General features: G+C 40.4%; 1 protein-coding gene across 1 annotated transcript in view; it reads left to right on the plus strand.

The window, feature by feature from the left end:
- The window catches only part of EVPL (envoplakin), a 46,310-nt gene that overhangs the window by 27,095 nt on the left and 6,062 nt on the right, over window positions 1-13,153 (plus strand). The window contains exons 11-21 of the mRNA XM_072990509.2: window positions 1,206-1,352; window positions 2,929-3,083; window positions 4,657-4,754; window positions 5,122-5,307; window positions 6,919-7,093; window positions 7,682-7,820; window positions 8,631-8,824; window positions 10,111-10,261; window positions 10,669-10,752; window positions 10,849-10,959; window positions 11,554-11,646. Coding sequence (XP_072846610.2) covers window positions 1,206-1,352; window positions 2,929-3,083; window positions 4,657-4,754; window positions 5,122-5,307; window positions 6,919-7,093; window positions 7,682-7,820; window positions 8,631-8,824; window positions 10,111-10,261; window positions 10,669-10,752; window positions 10,849-10,959; window positions 11,554-11,646 — 1,533 coding nt within the window. The remainder of the gene's footprint in view (window positions 1-1,205; window positions 1,353-2,928; window positions 3,084-4,656; window positions 4,755-5,121; window positions 5,308-6,918; window positions 7,094-7,681; window positions 7,821-8,630; window positions 8,825-10,110; window positions 10,262-10,668; window positions 10,753-10,848; window positions 10,960-11,553; window positions 11,647-13,153) is intronic.

The raw sequence follows: 13,153 nt of genomic DNA on the forward strand, positions 1-13,153 counted from the left end.
AATGTCTATGGATAGCAGCCTACCGGATGCTTGATAGATCCCCTAGTTTTGCTGTTTGCCAAGGGCTAAGAAGACGGAATAGTTGTTCGGTATGTGGCAGACCCTAACAGATGACTAACGGGGTCTGTTAACCTTAGGGCTAATTGGGTGAAAAACGGAATCAGCATAAAATGGAAAAACTGACCCATGAGAAATGGTTTCCTACAATCACCCCTTCCGCAACTTCATTCCTCTGAATTATTTTGCAGATTATCCACCATGTTTACTTGGGGGTGGCCTATTAGGGATTACATTATTAGGCAAGCAGAGGTCTATGCTGTTAATCTCCAGATTCACCATTCTCTCAAGAAAAACAGTGTGGGATGTTTTTAATACTCTTGGGTTCATGTTTGAAAGCTTTTTGTTTGTTTGTTTGTTTGTTTGTTTGTTTCAGCAAAGGAGAGTGAGAAATAATTCCAATGTAAACATTTTCATTTAGATTTAAAAACAGAATTGCATGAAACACCACACTTCTAACTTAAGGTTTTTATCATGCCTGCTTCTATCACTACCCTTTCCATTTAACACTACATCTCTCCAGTGAAAAGAGTTGCTGGAGGAATTACCTGCCTGCTGTGTTTCGGCTGCTGATCACTACAGTGGCATTCCCCACTGGCCAAAATCCTCCTGCGTAAGTTCTGTCTCTGGAAAATGATGACTTCACCAGCAAGGGGACTTTTTATATATAATTAAAGACTTTCTCTTTCTGTCCCATGGCTCCCACAGCTTCCATGCAATGAAACTGATTACTTGCAAGATAGCCAAATTGCTGGAGAGATAGGGGGAGTCTCGCCCTGACATCACCCTTCCACAAATGTGACTTACACAAAAGGATTTGGGCCATTAAAGGCAAAGGGGATGGTTTTTTTCAAAAGCAGCAAACATTCTTGAATTCCCACAATATGAATGTATCACAGAGCAGATGCTCCTTAGAAAAACAAAATAAAAATTTTCTCCCCACAGCCCAACAAAAGAATTTCACCTCACACTCAAAACATAACTGAAACAGAATATTTGATCTTGAGGTCAGATGGCTGAGAAATTATGCCTCTCAATTTAATATTGATTGGTTCAGTGAGCTACAGGTTGTGCAAGCTTACTTAAGCCCATGGTGCTTGCTCAGAGTCTATACCATCAATAACTTCCTGCTTCTCCTTCCTGTCTAGAATGATGAAAAGACTGTGAAACTGGCTGAGAAGAACATTGCTGAATTGAAACGGAGGAGTAAAGAGATCAGCCCTTTGAAAATGCGCAGAATTCAGCCCTCTCAACCAATCTCTGTGGATAGTCTTTGTGACTGGGATTCGGGTGATGTAAGAAAAACATTCGTCTTATCTTCTATATGAGACAGAAGCGGAACCATCTGGTTTTTTAATCCTTTTCTGGTGATACCTCCTCGCAATTTCTGAAAACTTGTTCCATCTCTGTGCTGCTGCTGCTGCTCCTGCTGCTGCTCCTTCAGTCAAACAGCCAAGAATCATTTTGTGCTCTGTCTGAGAAAAGAGATGCCAGTGTATTTCATGTTTCCATTAATTTGCTTTTTGTCTGAATGGCAGCTATACAGTCTGAACTATAACCTGGCATTTTATGCACATTTTGGGAGGGGGGGGGTTCCACTGGTTACTTGTTGTGTCCTAGTTCAAGTTCAAGTTTCTGATGTTTACATATGCATGATGCTTACAAACCTTCATGGTTTGGGACCACACTACCTGTCAGAACATCTCTCCCCAATATCTGCTCAACCTACCAGACCCTCTTAGTCTAAGCTGCTCCAGGTAGCCATTCCGAAGGAGGCCTGGAAGTCTTCCACGAAAGGTTGGGCCTCCTTCATGGTGGTTCCAATGTTGTAGAATCACCTCCTGGTAGAGTTAAGCCTGGTCCCCTCCCTGTTAACATTCATAAGACAACTTAACATGTTGCGTTTTAGGGAGGCTTTCCACATTAGACCCTGTTTGATTTTATGTCCCCTGTCCTGCCATCACACAGAGAATTGCCTTTAGAGCCACTTTTTATTTTACTAATGCTTTACTAATGTTGTTGTTTTTGTTGTTGTTGTTGTTACTATTATTATTACTACTACTACTACTACTACTACTACTACTAGTAGTAGTAGTAGTAGCAGCAGCAGCAGCAGTAGTTTTATTTATTGTTGTAAACTGCCCAGAATAGTGCATTGCACTAATGGGGTTGTTTATAAATCAATCAAACAAACAAATAACCTGTTTTATCGTCCCATCAGGCAGAATATGTAATGCCCCTTAACCATTCTACTTATTGGCTGACATCCAGTAGTAAGTCGCAATGGAGGACTTTACTCACCAAATCCCCACTGATTCAATGGCCCTTTTCTAGTTGCAAGATGTCAGCCAATAAATGATTGGACAGTGCACACCTTGCCTATCAGGAGAACAAAGTATTAGACAAATTTGTAAAATGATCACACAAGTGGCAATGTGTAAGGGCTTCCTGCTCTTGCAAAATGAGCTTACTTCTTTACTATGACAGAGCTATCCCCTACCTCTTATGATGGAGCCATAGAGATTCAAGGGAACTATAAGGACCATTTGACATAGTTGTTATTGTTCTAGGAACACATAACTTTGGGGACAAAAGAAACAGAGGACAAATGCAGCATTGACAGTAATTCCTACACTGAGCAAGAGGTTGGACTTGATAGCCTTATACACCCCTTCCAACTCCATTATTCTATGACTCTATTAGCTGTGCAAGTTTAAAATAAATACATCCAAAACAGACTCTGGGCCGTCTTGAATCTGAATAGTGAAGGACAGATTTGGGACACCTGAACATTTGTTTCAAGTTTGCCTCTTTGGTAAAGTTTGGCCACATTTGAAAACCAACTGAAAACTAAAACTTTTTGGCACCTAGGCGCAGCTTGAAAGAGGTATGAGATATACTTTGATGGATAACAACAACCAGGAGACCTGGCTTGTACAGGACAGCAGCAGAGAGACTAAGGCAGCTCCTGCTGTCTGCTTTTCCATTCCACCTCCAGATCAAGAAGCCATAGACAGAGTGAATAAGTGAGTACAAAGCTTTTGTTTCTCTTCTTTCCAAAGTCCATGAGCCACAAATAAGAAAGCTGATGTTTGCTATGTTCTGAGGTTGAAGTATAATTTTGGAAATAATACAATTTGGAAATATCAGAATTTCTTCTGTAATAGAGAAATCCTCAGTCATCGTGTGGCCATGAAACAATGTGGATATATTGCAGTTATATATTTATATGCTGTATGATTTGGTTGACCCTAGCAATGGCCTATACTAGATATACAGTATTGGTTTGTGTACCTGGTCTCCAGGTTTCCATAGGACTTTCATTCAGTCTTACTGTATGGTATGAGACGGCCTTAACACATAATCACCACACAGATGAGTAGAATCCATTATCTTTACGCCCTTCTAAAGTGAACTTGCACTAATGGAAACAGATTACATTAATGTGTACACTATGATAGTTGGACAGGCAGGGTATTAATTCACACTATAGTCAACACCATCAAGCATCTGTGATTTCTGATAATAGAAAATATGGAACCTTTTACTGCACACATAATTATACCCATTGCTCTGAAATTAAGGCCGTAGTGCCCTATTTAAACATAATCAGGAAGCACATGATAGGCAATTCACCCCAGAGTTTTATCTGCATGACAGCCATTCTTTTTCTTTCTGTATCAGTACTTTCAAAACACACATTATTCACACAGCTTGTTGCTCAGCACCCTGTCTAGAATGGGAATTTTAATTAGTTCATGTTAAAGGCTGCTTACAAATTGAGTTTTTGTTCTGTCCCTCTACCAGGGGCTCTGTGAAGTCCAATTCATACTCTCTCTTTTTGATATTTCTGGGACATCACATTTACCCCAAAGCACTGACTGCCACGTAAAGCTAAATCTCATATATTAGAGTTGGGTGAAAGATACACTGGGATCTACAGGTAAATTTCTGTGTGATTAACAGGAAATAAGCAAGGTTTTCCAACTCCTGTTTGCTTAACAATAGAAAGCAAAACTGCAAGAAAAAAACCTTACGTGCCAGGGTTGCTTTTTGCTATGCTTTCATTTCCTTTGTCATCATGTGCCAACGACTCTGACAGTCTGAACAACATATGGTTGAATAAAATGTATGCCAGACCTGAGCAACATAGTACTATGTGCACAGCCACACTGGAGTTGCTTCCATGTGATATAACATTGTTCAGGGTAATATCCAGCAGGAGGAAACTCTTGGGTCCAAGCACTGACCAACTGGGCCATCCAGCATCCCACAGGATCACTTCATACTGGTGTGACTGGAGCAGTGCTGGAAGCAACCAGATAGAAGCAGTTCCACTGCTGTTTGCCCTGGGTTAATGAGTATATCTGGCCTATGGTATAATTAGTGCACTATAGAATCATTTTCAAATTATTGTTTGGCATGGGGAACCAGAGGGTGCTATTTATTCTGGATTTTAAAAAATGGATCTGGATTAATCCTGGTTTTTATTTTATTTTAAAAATCTGCCTTCTTTCTAAGCATGCCTTGCATATGCTTCTAGTTTTGTTGGAAAAGTTCTGAGCTATGAACAATATTGACTTCCTCTGTTATTTTTAGGCTGGAAGGCGAACTGAATACAGTAAAGCAGAAAAGAGCTACAGTTCAGAATACTCTGAGAAGCAGCCACAAGGACCCTGTAAAGTCCAGCCATCAGGGTATGTCAGCATTTTAGCCTTTTTCTAGCTAGAAACTGCAACTTAGTATGACTGGACATGTGAGGTACTCAGCTAAATCCCCAAAGGGCTTTCAAGATGCCCAGGCTCTGTTTGATATCCTTCTTAAACAGGAATCTCTGGGGAAGAAAGATTTGTCTCAGGCAATAGATAAGGGTTCAAAATGGATATGAAATATAAAAGGAAGCAGGTTGGGTGTGCTAATTACCTTTATGATGGAAAGATCTTTTTTTATGGCTAAATTGAAATGTATAGGCAGATGAAAAACTCTATCTAGTGAATTTCATTTGGGTTTTGGTTTAATACGGGCCACAACCAAATGGATAGTTAATATTCCTTGTCCTTTCAGCTCCAGTCAGGACCCCTGTGTTGGTCCAGGATGATTCCCAAGCTGAACAATTGCTCTATAAGCTGGAGAAAATTAATGGTGACTTGGGCCAGGTCAAGAAGGAGACTTTTAGCCACATGAGAGCCCCACTAAACCACAATGACCCTATAGAAGACCTTACTCAACGGATCAGAGAGCAGGAGGCAAGTACTGGGGGATCTGGATCACTCCTCTGTCTATGATAGCTTTCCATCATATGCTGGACAACGCTGTATTGTTCACATGCTGCAGGCATTAATCGTTCTAGAGGGGAAAGAAGAGGAGTTTCTTCTGGTGGGTCTCCTTCTGTCTTAACACTGCAAGAGAAGACTGGGGGGAATTCATCCACAGAGAATCAAACTACATTTGGTTACAGATTGCATGTTATTAGAAATTGAAACTGTCAGTGTTCCAGATTTGTGATTGCACCAGACCTTCATATCTCAGAAGTCATATTTGCAAAGTCCATGTTTTCCAGTTGCAAATGACAGGAGATGTGAAATGCTCATCCCTTTTTTAGCACTGAAGTTATTCCCTTTTTAAATGACATGCTATCTCTAATGTTTAGTTTGACATTCCTGAGAAATAAAGAGGAAAAGAGGGAGGCTTTCTTATGCAACTTTAAAGACAATGGCTTAATAAAAAATTCCTGTCATTTCCACACCCCATGTGTGCAGCTCCCTAGACTACATAATTAATCTTGGCTTCCTGTTTTTTCTACTTGATTGTATCAATTGTTCGGATAAACCATTAGGATATCTGGCTATGTCTGTATGAAAACTGCAGGGCTGAGAGTCTTGGATGAAATAACGACATCCAATTCTCCCAGGTATAAATGAAGATCGATCTCTACTGGGCTAAAATAGTCAAGATACTTAATTCTTCTTTCTTCACTTATCCTTTGTCATCTTTCCATCTTGAAGAATCTGTTTATTGTTTTATATTTTTTTATTTTGCTATATTTTTTTGTATTTTTTTGTATTTGTCTGGAAGCCGCCTAGAGTGGTCGCAATGACCAGATAGGCAGGGTACAAATAAAATAAAATAAAATAAAATAAAATAAAATAAATAAATAAAGAGCACTGCTTGCCATTTCATTCAGGCAAGCATGCTAATACCCATAGAACTGACGGAGTTTGTACAGTAGTCCCCTTTGTATATATAGCAGAGTGCACAGCAGAGACTTAACTTGAATAAAGTTAAAGGTATTTATTTTACAAAAGCATGATTCACATTTAATTCATGTCAGTCAAATACTTGTAGTCCAAAAGATATAACAGCTTTTCATTGCTTATTACTTGCATTTAAATTAGTTGCTTGTAGCCCCTGTAATTTCAGGGCTCATCAATCCTTTAACAGTTTCTTTTCTGTTTTCTCTTTCACTCATATGGAAATATCCGTGCAGACTCCTCTCACTTCATCTGGCAGTATATTTTCATTCTGTTGCTTTGTTCCGCAGCTTCCTTCCTTCTTCCTCTCTCCCGCCAGTCTGCTTCTCCTGCTCATACTCATACTTTGCTGCTGCTGCCGCCTTTATGCTGATCTTACTCAGAGGCATTCAGTGTTTCTCAAGGTCATACTTGTCAGTCTCACCTGCCTGTCTTTCCCTCTTGTAACTTTACTGAGCAGAAATGCTCTTTGTAAAATATAACCCCAACAAGAAGGCCGATAGGTTCAAATCCACAGATGCTGTATGATTACTTGAAGCCAGCATTGGTCTTTCAGTAGACAAATGTTACACAGAACTGATTTTCTTCAATACTCCATTTTCTCAGGGAGCAACAAGGAGACTTCAAGTCATAGGAACAGAAAAGGAAACTGCTCAGAAAGAGTGTGAGTCGTATCTTTCCAAGAAGCCTGCTGGCACCATGGCCTCCCAGCTTCCTGTGACCCTTAACAATACCAAGAACAAATACAATGATGTTAAGGTGCTCTCAAGGCTCTATGATGAAAAGTAAGTGGCACCAGGCAGCAGATTTGGCCATTGACAGTTTCTCAACAGGCTCTTTGAGATGAAGAAAACCTTGTTTTAATAACTGATGCAATATTTCAGCCATGGTCTATTACAGTCTTTTAAACAATTCACTTCCTCTACTGCCCCCCCACCAAGGAGCAGAGGAAGTGCTCAATTTGCTGATACCCCTGAAATGGCTCACTTAATAAGCCACTTCATGATATTGGAAATTCAAACTGGAAGGAGCCTTGACAGCCAGAAGGGTTGCTTTTGGACAGTTCAGCCTGCTCCAAAAAAGTAGAAGCCCCTGAGCAGCCCTCTGAGGGTGATTTAGTTTGCTCCAGCAATTACGTTCTGTGATTGCTGGAAAAATGAGCAAACCAACATATCCCCACAGTGGACCAAACAGTGGGCTAAATGCCCATCTGATCATGCCCTTGGTGTGATGAGGAAGAAGCACTTCTAAAATGTTTCTGTGGACTGTTACCTGTTTTAATTTGAACGCTGGTAAGAGAAGAACATCTTGCTTTAGTGTGAAGATGGCTATTTTGAAGTAAAATGGGTTTAATAATATGTTCTATTCCTCAGAGCTAAAGCAGCCCTGAATCTGGAGAATCAGATAGAGAACACAGACAGGATCATCAGCAACTTCGAAGCCAAATTATCTCATGATGGCACCATCCCAGCCTCACCAAATGCACTTCAGGATCGAGCCAATGAACTTCAGGTCAGATACCTCTGGAGTCAGCACGACACTGGTACAGAGTAATAGGGTGCTTTTTCTACCCACACAATATAGGAGGCAATAGGGGAGGTGAAACAGGATGTTCCTTCATTTTAAAATTCCCCTAGGAAGCCAGATCTACTAAAGTCACACTCATGCATTATCAAATCATCGACATGGAGAGGATCCAGAAGAGAGCACCTAGTCCCAACCCCCTCCATTGTTACTTTTTGTGAGTTTTTCAGGGTTCTTGCTCACATTTAGAGCCTATTCATGAGCATGAATCACTGTTCTTCACTGCTTGCTTGGAGAAAGTGTTCCACTATAACCACAATGTTCCTGCTAGACTGTTTAATAGGTAAATAGGGCTTAATGCAGAAGCAACTTTATATCTGATAAATACATTACACCTCTTTCATGACAGATTTGAACCTGAGAGGCATTATCCCATTTTTTTCAGCACTCATCTAACTGGTCCTAAAATCACTAATCAATCTCCCTTGGAGCATCATTAATCTTCTATCTCTGTGGCCAAATATAATCTAGGACCATCTCTTCAGCATGTGTTAATTTCCACAATGAAAGCTGTTCGGGAGCTTTAGCCAAAATCTAATGATAGGGCTTGAGACAGAGCATGCTGAAGTCCTGTGTGATCATTGTACCTGGCACTGTGAGGGCAAGATAAGGATGAATTTCAACCACAGGGTCAGGCCATATGGAGCTGGGATTGGCACACAAGACTGGGAAAGCACTCGAGATTTATTATTTTTAAATGAAATTGCTGTTCCAAATGGCATGTCTCTTCCTTTGCAGAAACTGAAGCGCGATTTAGTAAAACAGGAGGACTGCTTGCTGAAGCTTAACCGCAGCCTTAAGGATGCAGAGCACTGCTGCAGCGCGGTCCAGAACAATTTCCAAGAGTACTGTCCAGATCTGCCAAGGCAGAAGAAGGAAGTCCAGCTCCTTAATGACCGATACCATGCTGTGGCTGACCAGTTGGATCACCGGTGAGAACCCCAGCCTTCTCCTGTAGTGGGCGTTGAGTGGTAAAGAAATAATAATCATCATTGTAAAGGGGGAGGTTCTCAAACACCTTTGTGAGACAACTTGTTGAAAAAAACAGATTTGGAATTGTGGATCTTTGCAGAGGTAGCTCCAAAAACACATTTAAGCCAAACACACTGAAATCATCTTGACCTCTGTATGGAGCCACAGGAGAAAGTGTAGAGTGGTTGCTGTTTTGTTTTCAGTCCCTTCCAGCCACTACTTTGCCACAAGGGGTGTGGCTGACAGCCTTCTCCTCCTGCTGCTGCTTTGAAAGTTGTCTACATCCAGAAGCAATCTTACCTTAATAATAGGGAGAAATCAGAGTGTGTGTGTATCCTGTTAAGGCCTCCCCCTCAATAGCATACATAAATGATTCAAACTCGTTTACCACTGCTGATCGGATGGAGATTTATAAGAGCAACACAGCTCTCTCATATAATTATAGCATGCATAGCTAGGCCTTCAAAAGCAGAAGAATGGGTCCTTCTTGCCCATCCACCTCCTGCCTTGTAAAGTTTAAACAGAAAAGGGCTCTTGATTCACATCTAACTTGAAAACACAACTCAGAAGGAAGGAAAGAGCTCAAGATAAGTTCTAGAGCCAGCAAAGCACAATTAATAGGTTTAAAAAACAAAACAAAAAAAAAACTCCCCTCACTGTCAGGGCAGAGACTCTCAAGGCTAGACAGAAAAAACTTTGCCTTCCCATGTTCTTCTTGGGCATTCAACCACTAGATGCAGGGTCAAACTAGACACTGAGGGAATTCATATTCCCTTAACCTTTTCCCTCCAGTGATAGGATTTCCTCAGAAATACATACCTCAGCAACTGGACTGCAAAGCAAGCCCATGTTTATCATCTGATGACCAATCGCAAAATAGCTAAATGAAAGATACAAAGATGATGAAAAGCATCTATTATGACATACAGACATCCTTCCACTTAGGAGGGAGCTCTGTTTCGAAATATGAACCAAACGTACTGCTTTGTATGTCAGAAGACTCCAATACTTGTTACTAACTTGTTCGTCTTAAATTTGCCACAGCATGGTCTGAGGTGGGATACAAACGCTAACAAAATTCTGTGAAAACAAAGAAGTCTCTGTGTTATAATGATTGACTTCATTTGTCTCTTACTTTAACCACTCTGCCTTTCAGAGGGGTGTATGTATATATTCTAGCAACATTTCTTGCTAAACCTGTCTTGTGCAAAACTCTTATTAATCTCTCTTTCCCTTCTCTGTGCAGGGAGAAGACACTGCGGAACACTAGCCTCACCTACCAGCAGTTCCAAAATGCCAATGAGAACCTGATGTTCTGGCTCAACAATCTTCCCAAATACCAGGTCAAGACCACAGATGGACCCAGCCAGATCAACTACAAGCTCCAAGCTCAGAAGGTGAGCCTTGTGCTATTTTCCGACAAAGAAAAAGGTACTTGCTGTGCTCCTCTCATGCAGGATTTGTCAGAATAAATGGATGGGTGCATGCAAGGAAAAAAGCTTGAGATTATGCAAGACATGTAAAAATGGAAATCGGTTCTAGAAGAGCTGGCTTAGTTCACAGTCACATATGTGTGCTTTTCGTTCAGTAGCCACAACAGCAAAGCATTATGTGCATGTATGAAACAGCCACCAGAAATCAAACAGCTAGCTTAAAATCATTTTCCCATAAAAGTGTTTCAATTTTTGTTGTTTGTAGCAAAATTACACTGGTACTTTAAAAATAAATAAAATTGATCAGTAATAATCCAACACTGTGTTCGATCTTGCTTTTTCCTAAATCCCTACTTTTATTTCTCCTGCAGAGACTGGCAGATGAGATCCAGGGCAAAGAGTCAGACAAGAAGACAGTGGTCAACTTGTCCCAGAATGTGCAGTCTGTCCTGAATGTACGTTTGTCGGGTGGAGACACACATTTCCTAGTGACAAGGGGGTGAACCATCTCCTCTTCTGCTGACTCTTTTTGTGTTTTCATTTAAAACCAGGACTATGAGCTTCAGGCAGGAAAATACCGATCTTCCCTAGATCCTGCTTTGACTGCTTCATCTGCCAAACGCATGCGGGTGACCCCGCTTCAGGAGAGCATCCAGGCTCAGGTAAGAGCTTGAACCCAAGGCTCAGATCTATTTTTGCACCTCCTAAACCAGCCAGTTCAAATGTCTTTTTTAAAAAAGCTTACAAAATGTCAGAACAGCAACATGCCATTAAAAATAAGAGCGCCTGAAGAATCATAGAGTCAGAAACCAGCAATGCTATGGGCCATTATAAACAGAAGTACGGTACATAATGAAAAAATCCATTAAACGGATAGAGGTCCTCCTAATTAGGAAGATGTTTCCTGAAGAAGGAGAAGCAAGCAAAGATACAGACATTTGTAACGAGTATGAATCGGCAAAGCTCACAAGAGGAACATGCTCAGGCTGCAAAGTTCTTAGCTTTGATTTGCAGCGATGTCCCGTTGAACCTGGTGACAGTGCATTCACTCTGCCCAGAAGTGAGATGATATTTTTATATGTAATATTGCACTATCATCATGTGGTTTAAAGGAAAACAAGAAATGCATCAGTGAGTGATGTTCCCATACTATAGTTTAGTAGATTTGGTAGCCTTGAAATAGAGAAGGAAATCACTATATACCACATAAGCAAGTACCATGATGTCTGATTAATGCTTCTACTGCTTCCCTTTAGGAAAACAACGTGACAAAGCTCTACACAGAGACAGCTGCTGAAAACAAACAGCAGCTCAGTCGGCTAGAATTTGCCAAGACAATTATGGACAAGGTACGTGTGTGTTATGTCGGGTTTCAAATGCAATAAATGAATAACTAGAAATTGCCATTATCTCAGAGAACAGAGACAAAATAAATCTCTTGGGTTCTTTCCTGAATGTTTCATACAAAATTATGGCAAAATGCTGCTTTGAGGTATGATTACATTGCCACGCAGTCGTGACTCAAATTCAGCAAAGTAGGGCATGGCCCTTTGTAACGATCTACCACGGTCTGCTCCAGTCTCATACCCCACTCCACTTGGCCTTCGGTCTTGCCTGTTAGCAACATTAGTGACACTGGAAACATGTACTGACAAAAAGTGATATCCATAGCTCCTTGCCATAAGTTATTTAAGTTTCAGTTCCTTTATCCATTCATTATTTCTGGCAGATAAATACCATTTAGGCACTCTTCTTTTTTATCCTTTCTTTCAATGGTTCAACTTTTGCCCCTAAATCTTACAAGTAAGCCAACGGTTGCCATCTCCCAAAAGCTTTTCCCCAGTTGGGGAGAAGACACTGATCTACACCTGAAGGATGCCCTGCCATGGTTGCAGATTTTGGTCTTTTTGTAAGGAATGGGATATTGCTTCAGGAGCCATGGGACAACCAATAACGTACACCTCTACAGCTTGAAGAGATTGTGTTTTTGTTGCTTAACATCTCTGTAATATTTTAATAGTCATCATCAATATATATTTTTCCCATTTTTCTTCTTGTACATATTATTTGTCCCATAATTCCCAAATAACTCTAATATATTTCTTTGTCTACTCTTCTATGAAGAATTCTATTAATTTTGTCATACATTTAACCTGGTGATTTATTAATTTACTCAGTTCTATATTACTGCAGCCATTATCCTGCTGGTAGTCCCAGCTATAGAAAATCCACTGATTGATTGCAATTGACATAAGTGTTGATTTTCCATGCACCAATTGACTCAGAGGACCTGATCTAACAATATGATGCTGGCCTACATCTCAGTGATGCTTCAGGCTTTGTTGATGTTAATACAACCTGCATACATTCCTCTTTTATATATTTTTATGTTTTGGTTGGGTTTTTTATCCCTGTAATCCTTTTTAAATTTCTGATTATAATTTCAAGTGGTTCTGCACCTCAAACAAGAAGAAAAATGATAAAGGGCATTTGTCTTGTGTCTTTGAGAATATATATATGCTACTGGACAAACTATGATTCACTATTACAGTGGTGCCCCGCATGACAACGATAATCCGTTCCAAGAAAATCGCTGTACAGCGAAATCATCATCATGCAAAAAAAAAAACCATTGGAATGCATTGAAAACCAGTTAATGCGTTCAAATGGGGAAATACCTCATCGTCCAGCGAAGATCACCCATAGAGAACCACCGATCAGCTGTTTAAAATTGCTGTTTTCCGAAGCTTCTGTCCGGAAGCCATTTTGCGAAGGGAAGCCATTTTGTGGAGCCGGAAAAATCATTGTTTTGCGAACAAACGGTTCGCAAAGCATGGACCTAATCGACGTAAAGCG

The sequence above is a fragment of the Pogona vitticeps genome, chromosome 2, assembly GCF_051106095.1.
Source record: "Pogona vitticeps strain Pit_001003342236 chromosome 2, PviZW2.1, whole genome shotgun sequence".
Classification (NCBI taxonomy): domain Eukaryota; kingdom Metazoa; phylum Chordata; class Lepidosauria; order Squamata; family Agamidae; genus Pogona; species Pogona vitticeps.